The 20,541-nt window shown below is 36.2% G+C and overlaps 3 protein-coding genes across 3 annotated transcripts in view; 2 read left to right on the top strand and 1 right to left on the bottom strand.

The window, feature by feature from the left end:
- The window catches only part of LOC119071045 (somatostatin receptor type 2-like), a 76,466-nt gene that overhangs the window by 23,499 nt on the left and 32,426 nt on the right, over positions 1 to 20,541 (bottom strand). The gene's annotated exons all lie outside the window — the stretch shown is intronic.
- On the top strand, positions 3,816 to 5,147 carry LOC119070713 (nucleolin 1-like). The gene is made up of 4 exons (XM_037175166.1): positions 3,816 to 3,979; positions 4,044 to 4,112; positions 4,176 to 5,026; positions 5,133 to 5,147. Exons 1-4 carry the CDS (start codon positions 3,868 to 3,870, stop codon positions 5,145 to 5,147), a joined length of 1,047 nt encoding a protein of 348 aa, XP_037031061.1. The 5' UTR covers positions 3,816 to 3,867.
- On the top strand, positions 5,346 to 8,088 carry LOC119071044. Its single transcript, XM_037175645.1, has 3 exons — positions 5,346 to 6,777; positions 6,846 to 7,036; positions 7,112 to 8,088. The coding sequence occupies exons 1-3, from the start codon at positions 5,375 to 5,377 to the stop codon at positions 8,008 to 8,010; spliced, it is 2,493 nt and encodes an 830-aa protein (XP_037031540.1). The 5' UTR covers positions 5,346 to 5,374; the 3' UTR covers positions 8,011 to 8,088.

Below are 20,541 nucleotides of genomic sequence, written 5' to 3'. Positions count from 1 at the left end.
TTCCACGACGGTGCCGTGAATCCAACGTGTTAATTTTAAATAAAAAAAATTTTTGGTTTGATATCACAAACAAGTCGAACTTTATTTTACCTACCCCGCAAGTCACTTAAACATTTTACTCAATATTGACTGGGTGCCACTGTTTTGCTGTTTCTGTTCGTTCATTTTCAACACATTCGCCAACAACAGAATACCCTTCCTTTGCTTCTGTGCTGCCGATACATATTTCTTTTCGGATGGAAAATTCTTCGATTTCTTGGACTTATTCGCCTTCGATGTTGCTAGTGGAACTTTGATGGGCTGAATGACTTTCTGTTGTGGTGCAGTTACATTTTACGATCCTGATGTTGTGGTATCTTTCAGTATCAAACCGGCGTTTTTGTCTCGTTTCCACTTCTTAGGATTCACCAATTCCTTCAAAGTTATTTTGAAATTGTACGGCCGTGGATTCTCAATGTCGTAGAATCTGTTAAAGCAAAATCCAGCCGCTAACATTTTGCGATCACAGTAGATGCCGACATGGTACACTGCGAGAATTGTATTTTTACCGGCATCGTTCAGTAATTGCGGTTCCGGTTCGGCGAATTTGTTCGCCCTACAATACTATTGCAACAATTCGATTGGTCGTTCAATGTCCCACATACTTTCGATGTCCTTCTGATTCAGTTGTGTGAAAAGAAAATCGCGAACGAATTCAAACGATTTTTCGTTTCCGGATGATTTGTTTAATGCACCGACGACAGCTTTGAACGTGTTGGCAAGAGTTGATTTGTCTGGTGGGAATTCCTGTATGACCAGAAGATACTTTGTGAATTCAACTTGAACACCAGTTACATGTCCAACTTCTGAGATGGATGTTCATTTACGGATAAAGCTTACCGCTGTTAAAATAAGATCCTTGGTGCCAATATGTCGGGAAACGTTTGCCAACACCTCGTCAGACAGTAAATAATCTCTTACAGCGCGCACTCCATTGATCCTTAAGATTCGTGACGGGATTTTCAATGCCAACAGCCTGCTGTTTCTGTTCCTCCTGTACGATGTACTGCCAAACGTTTTTTAGGAAACCAGAGCAATGATCCACTGAAATGCAGTCACCCAGCAATTGTTTATATGGAAAAGTTGAAACTTTTGACACTTTGACTCACACGTGTGTGTGTGCATGTACAATTGAATAATTGCCATGCAACACATTAGCAGCATGAAGGTTGGGGCTGTCCAAATGAACGATAACTGATTGTTTGTCAACTTATTGGCAATCAATCTGTAAATAATACAGCTCAACAATGTACATTTCCGTACTCCTTGAACCAAATTACCTAACGAAACAATGGAACGATATGAAAGAAACACGCGATTTCAATTGCAAAATAATTGATATTTGCGTCGAACATTATATTTCCGATAAACAAAGTCTTATTGTAGTTAACTAGTTACAATCAAAAATGATTGAATCTCTCTGGATTCTAAATTTCTCTTCTAACATGTACATGTACTCAGCCAGTAGCGTTTGATTCGATTTCATAATCGAAATTATTGATGCAACCCTGCAATCTTCGAATGTTTTTTTAGCAACTTTTGTAGGTGACTCGGCCATTTCATATTGATTTGTAAAGGAGGAAACATCAAATACGATCGGAGGTTTGTATCAACTTTTAATTTAATTTTTCTTTTCTTTTTCAGGTCTGGCGAACGAATTTTTGCAATAAATTCATTGAATTCAGTGAATTTATTGCAAAATTGTGAAAATATGAATCGAAGACAACGGTTTAAAAAAAAAGAAGAAATTTTTCGTTTCAATCGGCCATTTTCGACGCGTTCCAAAAAATTCTATTTGAGAATTTCTTCGATTTATATTTTCACATTTCGAATGGAAAATCAATTTTAATTCAAAAACTTTGTTCTCGTTGTCTTCAATTTTTCCTTACGGTAACTGATCACAACGAGAACAATGTTTTTGAATTAAGATTGATTTTCCCTTCCATGTGCATACCCGACATGATGAAGGTATGCGCCAACGGTGTTAGTCTAAGAGATTAACCGCCTCATTCCTTTTAGTTACCCCCCCAACTCTTTTTCATTCCCTTTTAAACTCATGGCCTAAATGTGCACCCGACCGATCTTTAGGGCGACCACTAGCTCCCCTCCACCTGCACCGGCGGAACAATGGTCAAGGTTTTTAACCTTGGCTACCGTTACGGTGGAGGCTGCCATATCTCAAATCATTGGTTTCAGGAAACCAATTCTGAAGTTTCCACCGCCTTTAGGTGGAAGCAGAGCAGGGCAGGGAAACATGCACATTACAGTTTTCCCCATTTAGCAAATTCCATGTATGCCATGCATACATTAGGGTATTAGGGATGTAAATTGCATTCGATTTGGTGATGTAAATATGTTTCATTAGTGTGTGGTAATGGAACATATTGACATTGCTAAATCAAATGCAATTTATCTGTAGGGTATGCTAGGCAAGGTAAAAGAAGTAGGAGGTACTGCCTTCAATTTTTTTTTTCCAATTTCTAAATTCAATCTCAGTTTCAGTAGTTCATAGTGAACTGATTTCAAGTTTTAACTTCACACTGAAACAAAAACGGAATACGAACGTGTGTAGCTTTCATTTGTAAATAATATTGAATTGAACATCGTACCTCCTACATTACCTTATAGTGATAGCGTTAGGCGTATCGCTAACAATAATAAGACAAAACCAAATCATTCCATAAATGAACAGTACACACATTTTGATCGAGTAAAATTTATTTCATTTAACGTTCCATTGACTGGATGGTTCATTTGTCACTTTATTGTTAGCGATTCAGGGAATTAGGATTGAATATGGTCAAAGAAGGTAAGCATAAATTTGATAAAATGCATTGATAAAAACAAAAACAAATCACGTCATCCAATACTTTTTGTCAAGTTACGAATTCTTAAAGTTTCAAGAATCGGCGTCCAAACATCTAATTCCATACAAAATGTGACAAAAATTTGTGGTGAATGTTGTAGCTAATTTCGCCATCTATATGGTTCGAGCGCGTAATCCACATTCATCCCAAATTTAACGCATTTTCTAGTGTGAAAAAGTATTCGTGACGCAATCGATTTCAGTTATAGGTCAGTCACTTATAAGTTATAAGTCACATTGGTTCGTGGACGTATAACACATCATGTTTTGTGTCAACCGAGAATTGAAGTAGGCAAATGCACAAAATTCTTAATTTTCATTATAAACAATCACTTATTGTGCACTTTTCAATCTAGTTATCGACGTGGAAATCCGTCGTATTTCAATTCTCGGTGGCACAATAGTTATTTACCAAACTAGTGATGACTGGTTTCGTAAAAAAAAACAATTATTACATGTTAAGGCAGTTGAAAGTCTCGACTAAGTGTGAAAAAGTGTTTGTGAAGTGATCATATTCAGTTTCTTACAGTCTTCAACTTTTACAAAGTATCTAAAACATTGTGCCATAGATTTTCTATTGGCTTTAAATTAACAATAATTGTCAATTTTTCGGCAAAAGTGAATTAAGTCATTGATCTAATTGATACTTTGTAAAAGTTTGGAAAGTTTGAAACTGAATATTGAATATAACATCAATATAATGAAAAAACTAATAAAAAAGCAAAATAAAAAAGGCATAAAAAACAGCCAGCCAAAAATATTAGGCAAAAAACTTTAGCCGAAAAAAAAGGCATAAAAAACAGCCAGCCAAAAATATTAGGCAAAAAACTGTAGCCGTATAAAAAAAGGCATAAAAAACAGCCAGCCAAAAATATTAGGCAAAAAACTATAGCCTAAACAATAAACCTCAAATTCATCGCTTAATTTAATAATTGTGTCTATGTTTACAGAAATAAATTAACATGAAAAACACAAAGGAATTAAGTTCGGACTCGGACACAGACATTGAGAAACGGCAAAGAAAATGGCAACATCAACGCCAGCAAAAAGGCAATAAAAAACCGAAGAAACGAGGTAAGAAAATCTGTTCACAATGTGCAATTGAAATTGCTAAAAATTCGTAACTTTTTCTTATCAGGTCAAAGCAACGGTAACGGTAACGGCAAAGATTCAGACGATGATTTCGTGTCAACGAAAAAAGTTTACAGTAATTGGAAATAATCTTGATAATGCAAATCCGAAAACTAACAAAAACCATTTAACATTCTAGATTCGCCGCCAAAGCTTCCGAATGTGGCTGCAGTAGGCCGACGAAAGAACGTCATTCCGAAGAAACCACCCGTCAGTAGCAACGTTAACGTTAACGTTCTAGATTCGCCGCCGAAGCTTCCGAATGTGGCTGCAGCTCCGAAGAAACCACCCGTCAGTAGTGCTGCCATAAATGCCGATCTCCTAAATGCAACGACAAAAGATCGCTCCTCATCGCCAAGTAATGCTACAGCTGCATCTAATCCAGCCATCAATATTACCTCTCACCGAAATACCACGTCCAGCATCATTGGTAGCGGTCGAACAGGTAGTACGCAAGAAGTGGCACATCCATTACCCATTCGACAGTCGCCTCCCCCTATGGAATACGGATCCGAATGGGACACGGATGGAGAAGCAACTATTGCGCAACTAAAACAGATGCAACGGAAACGACCGAGCAAAAAGGCTCACTCCACTTCAACGAAACCTGAAGTGAAGCAGACGCCAGTTCAGTCCAACCGTAAACGTGCTGCATCCACTGATGAGGCTAGTGATGCTGTTGAAGCAACTACGAAACGGTCAACGTCAACGAAACGGTCAAAGGCATCGAAACGGTCAAAGGCAACGAAAACGCAGCAAGACAGTGCAGATGAGGCTGGTGATGCTGATGAAGAAACTACGAAACGGTCAACGTCAACAAAACGGTCAAAGGCATCGAAGCGGTCAAAGGTAACGAAAACGCAGCAAGACAGTGCTGATGAGGCTGGTGATGCTGATGAAGCAACTACGAAACGGTCAACGTCAACGAAACGGTCAAAGGCATCGAAAGCTCAGCAAAGAAAAGACGACGATGAAAATGGCAACCGGGCCGTGATACAAACGCAACTCGAAGAAATCATTTTTCTCGGAAACGTTTTCGATAAATCGATACGCCGATTTACGTGTCCATTTGCCACTTGTAACGTCAATTATTCAGCGTTCCTCAATCTAAAGAATCACGTCAAGAAGACTCACGAAGAAACTTTGCAAAAACCCATCGAGACGGACACGAACAATTGGCGACGAATACAGAATGCAAACAACAGATTCGACATCACTACGGTCAAGCAAAAACTGCGTCCTTTAATTATCGACGGTGAAACGATAATTAAGAAGCAAAGAGTACTGGAACCACTGGCGACGGAAAAGACGGAAGTTGCGACGAAAGTGTTCGATATAATGAACAAACAGGCTGTAGAATTGTCCAAACTGGCAATTTTGTTTTCCAGCCTCGTTTACTTCGACGTCTACAACACAATCAGCGACCCAGAAAACGGCAACGAAATCGATCGTATATTCGAAGAAGAGTTCAATTGGAAAGAAATGATTTTGGAATTTAAGCAATTTCAAAGAAATACTGCTAAAGCAAAGAAACCTCGACCGGATAAACACAATACGTTCTTCGATCTCTGCAGAAAGTACGATGTGGAAACGTATTTCACGGAAACGTCCCAAAATGCGTGGAACTCGATTGTGGATACATTTGCGACCAATTTCAAAACGAATATAACCACTCATTTATATTCACGAATAAGGAAATGGTTAGCTTTCAAGCTACGAGATGGGAAAAAGAAGAAGGACGTATGTGGCAAAGAGAATCGAAAGGATATCAACAACAAAATCTACCACACCATCAAATTCCTATTCGATTCGGAAAAATGCACTCAAGCAGAGGAAGTGCAGCACGAGCTAATATGCGAATTGCAGAAAATTTGCCAATTTCCCAATTTCAATCATGGCGGCAGATCGTATTTTGAACGACTTCGATACGATTTTAAAGAGGATGGTGATGACGACTTAGGAAAACCGAAACGGAAACGGAAATGTGCAGCTCCAAAGAAAACCACAAAGAAATCGAAGAAAAAGAAAAAGAAGACACAAAACAATGGCCCACGTCTTAACTGGTTTCAAATGGTTCCAGCAATGGTAAGGTTGCAACGTCGTATATACGAGATCAATTTGTCACGAAAACAAACTTTGATTGATGCCGGCATAATAAAGGAAAAAAAGAAACGGAAACGCAAACGGAAACGCAAACGAAAAAGAAAAAACGAGTCGAAACCAGAACCATCTTCTACTGAAAACAAACGTCAGGCTGGTGGGACGAAAAAGAAACGTGAAATCGATCCAGAGGCAACACATTATGCAAAGCTACCTAATTTCATAGTCGTGCCACAAAACAGCTTCCACACTATGCACTTTCCAATTGACACGAAAGCATTGTTCGACATCCTGAAAAACCTTCCACAATTCAAGGCTATCCTGAATCAGGCCGAATTTTTGGAACTCCAAATCGACGACGATCCAAATAGAAAAACCACGAATCCGTTCTGGTATTTCCTGTTCAACATTCAGAAAATGGAAACGGCAACGAAGAAATTTGGAGGAAGGATTACGACCAACGGCAGCGACGTGTCAATCCAATATTGCAAGCTACGGAAAGAAAAAGAACTCACCAAAGCTGAAATTCTCGAAATGGCAAGCAATAGGAAACGGAAACACGATGTGATTGATTCAGATTCAGAGTCTGAATCGGAAGACGATGATGATGATGATGATGATGATAACGCAAAGACCATAAAGTAAGTTTACCACATTTAGTCTATGAAATCGCCGAAATACTCACAAAATGATTTTCTGTTTCAACCAGAACCGATCCAGCAATTGTCTCCGCTTTGACGAACATCACCAATATGGAAGATTTGAGTGTTTCTGGTGTCGACTTAGGCGTCCGCAATGTTGCCGCGACAGTAATACGGAAATGGAGCAAATCATCCGACGGCTACGAAGTTCATGAGTCCAATGTGTTGCACAAATCGAAAGATTACCACTATAAAGCAGGTAAGCATCTTCAGACCTTCTCCTGATTTTTTGATTATCTTCAATTGGTTTTAACATTATGAAATTTGACTACAGGATTCGCTAGACGTCAACGAAAAGGCAAGAAACTGCATGGAGAATTCGATGAACGTTACCAGAAGGATAGACAAAGCCAACCCATAGAGCCATCGCAACGATCACCTGATTATATCAAATTTCTGGATTCCAGACTGAAATGGTTCAACGAGGGCACAGCCACATATATGCAACGAGTGGTAACAAACGTAAAGTTCGATAAGTTTCGTTCGACGCAAAAGCAAATGATGGCAATGGCAAAGGAGATTGTTGGCGACATAAACGTTCACGACAAAGCAACGACACAACCGAGCAAAATACGTGTAGTCTTCGTGGGCAACTGTTCAACACCGGCAAATTCAACAATCAAAGGTCATAGGCGGTCACCCGGAAATGCACCAATCGTCCGTTATTTGAAGCAGATCCCGCAAACGTATGTTGACGCCACCATCGATGAATATTGTACAACGAAGAAGTGTAGTCGATGCTACGAAACGCTCGACGATGTAGAGTTTTCTAAAGAACGGCTTAAATTATGCCATAATTGTAAGCTGGCTGAGAATTCCACGTCAACGAATCTAGTATCGACATACCAACGGAAAAAAGTTATCGCAGAAGCAATGATTCCGATCACAGAAGATTATCCCAAACCGACACAGTTCGAGAGGGCGCAACGAGTTGCAATGGAACGAACAAAACGATGGTCGTTTGGCGATAAGATGAGAATGGCTGCGCGTATTAAACTAAAATCAACCACCTACACAGTTAATACAACGGCAACGCTAAAGCATTTGTATTGGAACCGAGACGGCAACGCAGCACGCAATATAATGCAGTTGGGTCTGTGCCAATACAACGATTGTCTCCCCATTGAATTCAACAAAGACGAGGCATTCCAGCGACCGAAAAAGAAAGATTAACTCAATAAAGAACACCGCGTTCTTCTTGTTCTACGGAACGGAAATGGCCGTAAACGAGGTCGAGAAAAATAATATACATTAGGGGTCTTTCATATGGAAAACCCTGTATATTTAGAGAGACGAAAAGTGCCTTTCAAAAAAGTTATGACATGCCACACGAGACGAGTTCGGATTTTAAAATTTTATATTTACTAAAAGTTTACAGCTTTTTAGCAAATGAATGGACCATTATATTAATATGTGTGCATTTGATGTCCCATCGGGGGGACAAGTAATTGCAGTTTGTAAAAGTCAATAGTAACTTTAAGCGGAGAAACGAAAGAAAATAAACTTCCTGCAGCAATTAACCGATGGTAAATTTGCTATTAATATGTTCCATGCCGGAACTGAACAAGTCTTCAGAGACGAAATTCTTTACCAAACTTTATGTGCGAAGCATTTAATTTTCCTTCATTTATGCACTCACCTGCTTTGCTCTGATTGTTTTATCAGAAAAACTACGACAATTACAGATATAATGTGATAATGTCATGAAGAAAAAAGCCTTACCTCGTTACGAAGGCAGCTTATGGCATATCTTAAAAAATTTAGATTTAGAAGCGGGAGAAGATCAACATAGAAAATACTTTTGCGGTCAAACGAAAATGTTTGAAGATTCCTTTAAATTTAAAGAAAAACCTTAAAGAAATCAAAGAAAATTCTTTCAAATTAAAGGCAAAAAAAACCTTAAAAATCGAAGAAAAACCTTAAAAAAATCGAAGAAAATCATTAAAATTAGAGTGAAAATGCTTGAAAATCCTTTGTCATTTAAAGGAAAAATCCTTGAAAATCAAAGGAAGATCATATGACAAATACTTTCGCTCTCAAAATACACGATTGTCTGTACCTTGTTAAGAATTTTATTGAAGTATTCCAAAAGTCAACGGTAAAAAAACCTCCTGGCTCTATCCACAGAAAGAATAAGACATTTCGTCCAAACCCAAACGCGTCACAGCTCAATTTATGTTAACTAATGATACATCAATTAGTCGATTACAGACAAATCCGAAAACATTCGTCTATAAGATCAATCGACCAATATCGAATCTACTTCTCTTCTGAAATCTACTACTTCATTAGTTTGTATATAAAACTTATTTGATTTTGCAATATAAAACCAGATTATCTACATTGTGTCGTAAATTTCAGTTTCGCTGTCATTAACAGATGTTGTTCAAGCATTCGACCTTCGACCTGTCTCAACCATCTTCTCAGTAAATTTTATGCATAAAAATAGAAAACAAAAATGAATGAAAATTGTCCAAGTTCAATTGCCTATTACTTTTCACATATTGAACCCTGCCAGTCTAGCGTAATCGACTGTCCAGTTAGCAACACACATTGAGGTAGCCATATGTCTTCTATATTTTCACACATGTACAGTACAGTCGTGTACAGCATGATGGTTTTTCTTTATGATGACGCCTGGGAGAGAAGAGTGTAATTGCAGATGTAAATGTAAACAAATTGAAGCTGTTCAATGGAACTTTTCATTAAAAGAGAAAAAAAAAGTTTTTCAATTAGACGAGATTCTGTGTACATGAAACGATTTTCCGTTGTATTAATGAGATTTCTTTTTTGCAAAAGACATTAACGGAATGAAGCACAACAAAAAAAATTTAATTTGAAAATTCAAGTAAACAGATCAATGAAAATACTTTTTAACTTACAAACTGTTCAGATGAACAACAACACGGAAATTGAAACAACAAAAAAGAAACTCTGAGACTTCGGGTGGGCTACCAACCATTTTTTTTTTACATTTTCAATGGAATAGTGTTTCACTCCCGATACCCAACCCAGGTGAGGTTTCACTTTAAAAATATTAATTTTTTTTAAATCTGAAAAAATTCCGAAAAATTCTGAAAAAGTTCCGCGACGACAAAAACAAATCGAAGTGACTATTCGCCCACGCGGACAATTAGACGGCCAAAATAAATGATGATCAGATCATCTGAAACATGAACAAGTTATTCTTTGAAATTTTAAGCCAGTTGCCCCTATCGTCCAGTACGGCCGTTCGAGCCTGCGTAATTTGCGCTAGCAAAGTCGACTAATCTAACCTTTCACATACTGCAAACACACTATTTGAATAGTCATTGAATCTATTACTTGATTTGATTTATAAGTAATTTCAATTAGCTTGAATCTTCCCCTCCGTTTGTTTTAACATACATTTTGTTATATAAGGCGATGTTAACTATAGATCATGATGATCAGAAACCATATCTGCCCGCTCCCATTTAAATAACAATATGTCCCTCCTAGTTGCGTATTGTCATAGTTCAACATTGATGGGATATCAAACGCCTAATCAACAATGTAGCATACAACAACTTAAAAACAATTTAAAATGTTCCCGGAGGGTATACAACATATAGAAACAGAATATCGATATAACCCTGCATCCCTGAACAGACCAATGAAAAATTACGGAAACTTTATTCGAATTTGAAATCAGTTCCAGCTCTCGATAATGAATAAATGGGTGTGCTGGATTCTTCGTATAATCGTCTTATACAATCACCATTAATAACAGTTCGATTGTTGTTGCACTGGAATGATACAAAATTATTGGATTTGTTGCAAATCCCCACAGGAAGATAATTACAAACTATCATTGATTAAAGGAGATTAAAATGTATACGTTGCCGTTGACAGAGATAGAATTTGTTACAGTGCGTCGGACATTGTTTTAGTAAGTGTAAACTTTCCAACTTATATACACTCGTTCAACAGTATGACCTAAATGGGAGCATATTCTTCGTTCAATTAAACTATAATTTGTTGAATATTCCTTGAGAGTTTGCTACAAATTAAGCTCAAAGTTGTCTAAATGATACATGTAGAAGTTTAAGTGAGATTTAATCGACGAGAGTTTGAAATTAACTTTAATTTATTGTCATCAATTTTTTTTTGTGGTTGTATCTCAAAGTTAGTGTAAAGACATTGATTACGGGCTTGTGTAACAGTATCTAATGAAGTAACGTAATTCGTTTCGAACTACTTTACTTATGATATTTTGCATTTAACAAGTTGCTTTTTCAATGACTTTATTTGCATTTATTTGTGAGCAAAATGATTGCCTGAGGATGGAATAGAATAAATCTATAAGATGTAACTATGGTAAATAATGTAAAGTCTGTGGAAGTTAATTGAGAGCATAAGAATCATTATCTTTTCGTAGAGTTCAGATTTTTTTTTCTTTTTTATCAATTTCAGACCTAAACAAAATTAGTTTAAAGAGAGGTGATCGAAAACCGAAAACATTTACTTTTCATAGGTTCAAAATTTCTTCAGAACTAGAAACCCATAAGGTCGTGTTGAGTGTCATTAGATAGGTAGTTGCATGTACTTTCAGCGCAAATTGGGTTTTTATGGGTTTATGAGTACTTACGAGGGGGAAACCACTCTTTTTTATTGATGTGATTAACATGATGACGAATTGGTGATTTACCAGCATTTGACCGGGGGATACGTCGCAAAACTACAAATAAACGTGAAATATAACGGTTAATCAATGTTGTGACGCAATTTTTTTTGTTATAATTTTCTTCCTAAAATTTTTCTGGTAAGATTTTTGTTGATAAAACGTTCGCGTACTATCCTCATCAGCTGCCATTTGTGACGCATATCTTTTTGCGTGTCGACTCTGTAAGCGTCACCTACACCGATATCAGTTCTTTTGTAAGTGGATAACAGGACTTGCGTCACACCTCCACTGTAATTGGTTTTGGGCGATATCAGCTCTTTTGTAAGTTGCGATTTTTTAGAATTTGGTCGCAGATAATAGACAATCATATAGTTCAGTTTGAACGAAAATTGTTCAATATTTGACGAAATTTGAAAGTTTGACGAAATTTGAAAATTTGACGGTATTCGAAAATTTGATGCACTTAAAACGCTCATAGCTCCCAAATAAGCTAAAACCATGAAACACGCATCGACTAAAAGCTAAAACTCTATAACTTTGTCTTTTACACGAGGTTGCCATCTGCCGTATTTTCCGAGTTATGGCTGACAAAGCTGACACTTAAAAAGCTCATAGCTCCCAAATAAACGACTTTTTAGGAAAACCATGAAACACGTATCGACTGACATCTGAAACTCTATAACTATAGTCCTATAGCTCAATAGCTTAACACGCTCATAGCTCCAAAATTATAAGCTTTTATAAAAATTCCTTCAAAATAGTTTCTTAGAATTACGTCCTTAACATACCCTGAAAATTTCAGCCAAATCCACCGGTAAATTCAAAAGTTTCGTTGTAACAAAGTGACAAAGGGACAAAGGTTGGTAAAATTCATCTATTTCAAAATGTGTGGAAATGAATTTCTTCATAAAAAATTTCAAGTTTTGAAATTTAATATCTCGGCCAAATCTCAAACTTATGAGGCGTGTGGATAGCTCGTTGAACTCGTATGGACGCCCAGGTTCCTCAGTCCTGCGGAAAATTTTTTTGTCAAATTTTTTCAGTGTGAACGGACTTGCGTCACGGCCCTTCACTAACGTAGGGCCATGATAGCATCAAATAGATAGGTAATTACAGTCTTTATGGGCATGAAATTGAAAAATGGCTAAAAAAATTCCGTGAAAATATAGCGGTTCCTCTGAGGGTTTCTCTGCATCCGTAATCCATGGGAAACATCAAAAAACTGTTTACCCTATCGCAACTGGTCTCAGCACCGCAATGACACCAAACACACATGGGTAAAGTCACGGTGAATATACGTCTGAACTGAAGTGTAGATTTGAGACTCCGTTGTTGAATGTATGTTTGGTGTCATTGCAATGCTAAGATTATAGCGATTCGGAAAAACCGTTCAACAAAATTGTCTAATCTTTATCCACGTTTTCACTGGCCGTGCTGAACGATATGGGCTACAGGCTATGTGGGCAGCTTAAAATTACTATACTGCTCGAGCGGTCATTGGGTAGCTAGTCCGGCCATGAATTAATATTAATGAAGGAATAAAAATGTGTCCCATGGCTCCATAAATTTTCAATACTCAGTTGATCTCAAACTGTCGGACGTTAGACTATCATGCCGTGCCAATCAATATGGAAAGACGACAGCATTTTTTATTACTCCTCTTATTTCTCTTCTCTTATCGAGAAGACACTGGAACATTTCACTGAACATAAATTTCACCTAATCCCCGATAGTTCTCAAAAGTCAAATATCATATGTACACATGTTATACAACAGCTCTACACCTCAAACTCCAAACACTAAAAAGGTATTAGAGTAAATTCAAATTTATAGACAGCGATACAAATATAACGTAACAGAGAAATGTTGCGGCAATTCTATATTCGGTAGAAACTTAACGAAATTATCACAATATTGAGAGAATTTCCGACGAAAATTAGCAACTTTCGGATGAAAGCAGATGCTCGAAAACTATATAATATCGTAGCGAAATGACTTCCTTGTTGCTGTTCACGTTAATGTTTATTAATCATAACATAAAACACATAAAACATAAAGTTCTCAAACTCAAAATGTGAATGCATAAATTTATGTTAGATACTTTAGTTCGAGAAGAACATAAAGTTTGGTGTGTATGGTGTGCCACAATGCACACATCACAAAACAAGGTTCTCATTGTCGTTATTATATTTATATACGAGATGCTAAAAGGTTTTAAACGAAATATTAAATAATTACGTACATCAGCAGACACAAACATTAGTAGTTAATTGTTACGTACGGTGTATGTATATACATACGTGTAGCCACGCAATGCTTTTAAGTAACAATATGGAGCTTTTGCCGGCATAAATTTTGTAAATATGGAAATTATTTCCTAAAAAATATGTTTATTTTGTCAACAGCTAACTCAGGTAGATAAACAAGTGACCTACTCTGTCCGCAAACATGCAATAAACTAATAGCTCCCTCAAGTTTGGTGGGTCGCTTGTTTTGTTCACTCATTTCGTTTTAAGGTGTCCTAAATGTTGATAATTTCACGTGTAAACTCGGTCCGTTCAACAAACCTAAATTATATCAATTGCTAACATTGCCATGGAAGCGAGCATAACTAAAAGCCATACCAATGTTCGTATCAATCCTAATTTCGATCATTAATTTCTTTTTCACATTCAAATGAAAATTCCAAATAAAATTTTAGGAAACGGAAGCCGTACACACACAACCGTTTGTGGATTATAATTATTTTGTTTATCAAATTAAGAGCTAGATTTTCACCTTGCGTTGTTCTCTCTGTGGTGGCTTTACCATAGATTGGCCACGAGTTATCAAGTTTGGTGATGAAATGGAATTTTATTTCAACTCCGATTCTTAGAGAGATATCAACAATTTTTAATCTAATGTGTGTAGTTTGCATTGCTTCTTTAATACTTACAAACACGCACATCATCAAGGACGATACAGTGGGCGAATAAATAAAATGGAATTTGGAATTGGTTCCTGGAAAAAGTGGGTGCATGAAGTGTGGTGGGCGCTATTTGTTAAATTCTACATGAAAGACGAGGTAAAAGAGCACAATTAATCCTCTTTGACATTTCTATATTTCTGTCAAAACGATGTAAACACCATCAATGACACGCATTATTTACACTATGTCGACTGCTTACTTCCTTACTACAATAAACGTATCTATGACTTTGTAAACTTTAATTGATGTTGTGTGGTCTACATATAATTGATGTTCAAATGTCATTTAATGTTGAAATAAGGTTTCCTTCCTTTGTAATGTGAGAACGAAAAAATCATTATTTATTTTTGGAAATTTTTTTGCATCAGTTACCCTACACGGTAAAATTTATGGATTTTTTTGCAAATGTGTGGATCCCCAACAACCCCACTCCCCCTTAGAAGCATACGTACTTGTTGAATGTGTGCATGTATCAACTGAAACAGCGACTTTAGGTAGGCTCAGATGATTTGTGCAACGATATCGATCCTATTACTGCGATATTCAGTAAGACCTAAATTTCTGACCAAGTAGGTCATAGTCAAAACCCACCAAAAAGACATACTTCCTGTTTTAAATCTTAACGAAAGAAATGCTAAGCCTATCCCAATGGCCATTAGCCACCCAATATTTTCTTTGTTAATGCTAGGAACAGTGCTATGGAGTTTGTCATTATGTTTTTTTTGGATTTTAAACCTTTTTTCAGAAGTCCTCTTCTTCTGCAGCATGAGTTAGCTACATATACTTATAGCTTTATCGCATTAACGAATCAACTTACATAAATAAATCTAAAATGATTAAACAGACGTACTGCCCGCAGGTTAAATACATACCAAGGTAAATGGAAATGTGTGCTTCATGAAAAAGTGGCAGAGCATCTAACATGTACAATTTAGCCTTATCCTCTTAAATGTGTATGAAGAGATTATTTAACAAATTTATTTCATTTAATTGATCAACTTTTAGAACATAATTTACAATCAGAATATTTATTATGTTTACTTTTCACGTAAACAATAATATTTACGTGTGTGTTCATGCCCTAATATGAATATGAGACGTTGGGTTGTTTTGACGAAATTATACACAAAATCGTACCCAAGGGATGACTTTAATCCATATTTTACCTTATTTAACAGAATGTAAATAGTCTGGAAACAGCGCGCTTGAAATTAATGCTGTGTTCGTGAATGTTATTTGTGTCAATGCCAGGACACAAGTTTGTTGTTTATAACCAATGTATACCAGACAAAATCTTCTTAATTGTAATCTCATAAATTTCGATAAATTAATAGTTATTTGTTCAACGAGGAAAGAAAAGTTGGAAATTGCATAACGAGGGTGTTGTTTGGGGCCAGAGCGTAGCGAGGGCCACAATTCACCCGAGAAAAAGCAATTTTCAACATTTCTCCCTAGGTAAACACAATGTTTTACATGCTACATGCGTCGAAAACCGTACTTTTATGTTTGAAGCACTTCTTTCGACGCTTTCAGCATGTAAAATCTATTACGTAACTCGGGAAAAAAATGAAAAGTCTCGTTTTCGTGTGTTTATTGATCTCGGCTTCGCCTCGGATCAACAAAATTCACACGAAAACCCTACTTTTCATCTTTTTATCCCTAGTTATGTAAAATACTATTGCAGGCTTGCTAAGAGAACCGAAAATAAAAACTGTTGAATTGACAGTTTCTCTATTTTCGGTTCTCTCAGCAAGCATTCAATACATCACACGAAAAAGTACTTTCAGACTTTGTCCTTGTGATGTAAATGACCAAAAAAAATTACAATTCGAGCGATTCGCTGCCCTCGCCTCGCTCTAGCCGCAAAACTTTCATCTTCTTGAAATTTCATATTTTCTTCCCTCGGCGAACAAAGAACTATTTCATATTCCGTCTTGGACTATTGACTTTTTCGCAAAAGTACATAGGATTAACCGTCAAAAACATATACACAACTTGGCTTGGACGATAACGGCTAGCTGCATTTATTCAATTTTGTTAAACACGACCTCAATATGCTCGAAATTCTTTTATTAGAACTAGAGGAGAAGACAGACTATTATCTGACTCATTTACCTGACAGTTAAGTTATGATCTGTTATCGACAGCGATGATGAGAATAAACGATGAGTTGTACACACGGTTTGATATACCATTTGTTTGAAAACAAATGAAGTAAAAGATTTTAAACCAGTCCCTTAAAAGTTTAGATCAAAAGAAGTAACAGATTTGATGTACACCAATGAATGACCTTTTGCTGACTTAATGACCAATTCAGCTAGTGTGACGCTTTCACATATTAGTGACGTAGTCCAGATTCCCTGTCACATTGACTGAAACAACAGAGAACTACTAATTCGATATTTTCCGAAACTTCAAGAAGTCATACACCTTAACACCTGCGACGGTCTCCACTGGCTAACCAAAGATATATCAGACAATTCGCTGAAAAGTCACTCTTAATTTTAGAAGGGCCGAAAAATTGTGCGCTGCTGATGGGATCGGCAATTATTCTGCATTTTCTATTACTAAATCTGTGGTGGCTAAATATCGGATTACAATGGGAAACTCAGCATAATTGTCGATCCCATCAACGCAAAATTGCTGGTGTGCTTTCAGCCTAAAGGTCATAAAATTTAGTGACATATTTATGGCCAAGATATTCTTTAAATCTTTTACCATGAAGCCATGATGGCTCGTTTTTGGTAAAATGGAGAAAAATGTAAAACATAACCAGATCTTGGCCAGTCTTGGCCAGAAATATGTCATTAAATTTTATGATTCTTTAAATCAAGAAATATGACCATTCCGCACCTGCATAGCTACATCCCTGTGTTAGTGTATGATGAGTAAAATTTCGATATACAGTCGATATCAATACCTTTTGCCGGAAAGACCTTATTTTATCGCTTCACATTATTTACGCATTTTTCGCCACTTCTATTTCATTTCCAATCTCGTTACCTGCCACGAACATTCAGGATTTACAACAGGGCTCCGTACAGAAGTCGACTGTTTGAATTATACCATTTTTTTGGTTGCCATTCAAAAATTCACCGTTCGCAATCTGCCAATCTTATACACAAGGAAATGGGAAATGAGATCAAGATAGAGGAAAATTAAGTGTTTGTTGTTGTGCTAAATTTTAACGATTTCAAAGCGATAGTAATACGGTGTGAAACGCGAAAATGACGAGAGAAAAAAAAATCGCAGGCTTACAAGGAAAACACTTTCTGGGTTATTTATGGAGGTGGATAGACCGTGCCGACACGGATCCATAAAGTAAAAATATAATCTTTTTGCACAGATTTTCATGTTGTTTTATGTGTATCAAAGTATTATATGTAGATGAAGAGAACCTACTTAGCATTTCTCGTTTTTCGTATACGTATACACTACACACACCCTCTGTGCAAAGTTATACTGTCATATAAAGCCAACCCATTTAATGTTTTAAAGTTAAACATTATGTGTGAAAACTGGAATATATAAAATATAAAATGTTGTCTTAAATGCAGCCGAAATAAAAAGTGGCTCTGCTTTTACTACCTTTTCCAAATAAATTGATTTCTTTTCCCTTGACATAAATCGACTATAAAAAGATTGGATGTATTTTATAGCGAGCCCGAATTTGACTGGTTGCTGTTTTTAAGCTGAAACCTATAATATTGTGTGTTATGCATTCATGTGTGTTACAATGATGGCTCATATAAAGTCAAAATTATTCAAAGTGCCCCTTAAAATTTTAAGCTTACGACTGACGAAACATCATAAAAGCTTGATAAAAGTTAACAACGGAAACTAAACTGTGTTTCGCCATCATATAATATTCCGTCGGAAATGTAACAAATTTCGATTTTGCCAAGAGTCGCGTAACAATTTTGGATTTTATTGTTGTTATTGCAAGAATAAAGGGAAAAGTTGATCCATAAAGAACTTTTTTTAATTGTGTGTGTACATGTTTATGTAGTTTGTAATCCCATCACATCTTTTGTTTAATATTAGTGGGTAATTAAAGAAAAGGAAAGAACGCGAAAACTTTGTTCTATAAATATTTCGAATGTCGAGAACTTCAATTTCATAATGAAAATTTAATGGTTTTTCCGAATGAAGTCTATTTCATTCAAAGAGTGACATTGTCAGGCGCACGACGACTCCTATGAAGACATATAAGGGTATTTATTTATTGACCTTTCAAAACCCGCAAACATATCAGAAGTTTTACTATATGATCTAGTACTTCATTCAATCTAAGTGTTTTCAATAAATTGAATTAAAATCTTTTACTTCACTTCTTCAAACATGCTGTTTGCTATTATAAGACCGTATTAGTCAGAGCTTGTCATTTATTACTGAAGTTGTTTCGATAACAGATGATAGCCGGCCGTCCGTTGCACGTTAAAAGCTTATTTTAATCATTTTTCTACGGATCTACCTTGTGCACCACGGGCGTTTCTAAGCTTTTTGAGTTTTTACACACTTTTTTTCTATCAATTCCTAGACTCTTACTTTCCGAAAAAGTGTGTATAATACCTTTTTGCAATTACACACTTTTTCATTTTTTAGAGTAAAATGTGTAATGATTACACACTCGTAGACTGAAGAGTGTATAATTATTACACATTTAATGCAGCTCCAAATTTACTCCTTACTATGTACTTGAAATCACAAATTCAGCGTCGAACGTGGCTTCGCTTTTATCTTTCGTTGCTTTTCACAAAAGGAGCACTCACCAATGCGCTAAGAATCTGTTTGCGAATTGGAACGGCTTGTTCCACTTTTTCGTCTTCGGACGATGATGATTTCTTCGATGTATTGAGCGTCTGGATACTTTTTTACTCTTAGCTCTACCCAATTGTTCAATTTTCTCTTTATTCGTTCGAAAAGACTTGCAGTAATGTACAGAAAATATTAAAAGAGCGAAGTAAGGTTCGAGTGTCTCATTTGAAATTAAAAAATATTACAGTGAACGACATCTCAAATGTCTCACTGTCATTTTTTTCAGAGAATGTCATTGTGAATTTGCAATGACACAATAAAATTCTCAGAAAAATTTGACAGTGAGACATTTGAGATGTCGTTCACTGTAATTATCAGTTAAATGGATTAAGCTCATAAAGCTTCGTTTGGAATGAAGCCTCAGTTTTTTTGGCAATAAGTCGATTTTTTACATTTTTTATTAGGCATAGTGTGTAATTTGACACATTTTTACTACGAACAAAAAAGTGTGTAAAATACACACTTTCAAAAAGTTTTTACACACAATGTGTAAAATACACGCTTAAAAAAGCCCGTGTTATGCACACATAATAAGGTACGCCGAAAACGTTTTGAAAAAAAGATAATCGTATCGTTTTACTTGATCGTGAGTTAAGTTTAAGTCTCACTAATTTTAATGAATGAGGACTGTTACATACAAAATTTGAAACATTTCCACCATCTTAGATTTTGTGCTCATTTGTGTTTCAAAGACTTTGTTTAACCTGTCACAGTATACTAACAGTTTTACTATCTGATCTATTACTTCATTTGATCGAAGATTTTCAGAGATTGATTTCCGAAATTTTTACTTCATTTGTTTTGAATATGATTTTTGCTGTATAAAACCTCATTTGGCAGAGTTTGTCGTTTATTTATTGCTGTTGGTGTCGATAACAGGTGACAACTGTCTGTAACAGGTTAACGACCAGCCAATACTTTAAAGTATACTTCCTAGTGTTACGTATCACTCACCACAATAAATGCCATGTCCTGATCTCCTTGTAAAGTTACGTCCCCGTAAAGGGCTGTAAGTCATCGGATACCTTTGAATATTGTATTCTTTTCTTTATTTTTTTTTTTGAAACTTATATACCTCTGCCTCACATACGTGAAGTAAATATGATCGGACAATGCCTGTACCCTGTGGGTACAGTATATATATTGTACCTTATAGGCACAATTCTAGCAACATAAAACGCTGAATCTATTCACATAACGAAGTCTATTTAAATGATAAATTGTTTCCTTTTCAAAAATGCTGTTTCATAACTGATGACCATAAAAAATCACA

The sequence above is a fragment of the Bradysia coprophila genome (genome assembly GCF_014529535.1).
Source record: "Bradysia coprophila strain Holo2 chromosome IV unlocalized genomic scaffold, BU_Bcop_v1 contig_106, whole genome shotgun sequence".
In the NCBI taxonomy this organism is placed as follows: domain Eukaryota; kingdom Metazoa; phylum Arthropoda; class Insecta; order Diptera; family Sciaridae; genus Bradysia; species Bradysia coprophila.
This window is presented reverse-complemented; position numbering and strand designations above follow the sequence as displayed.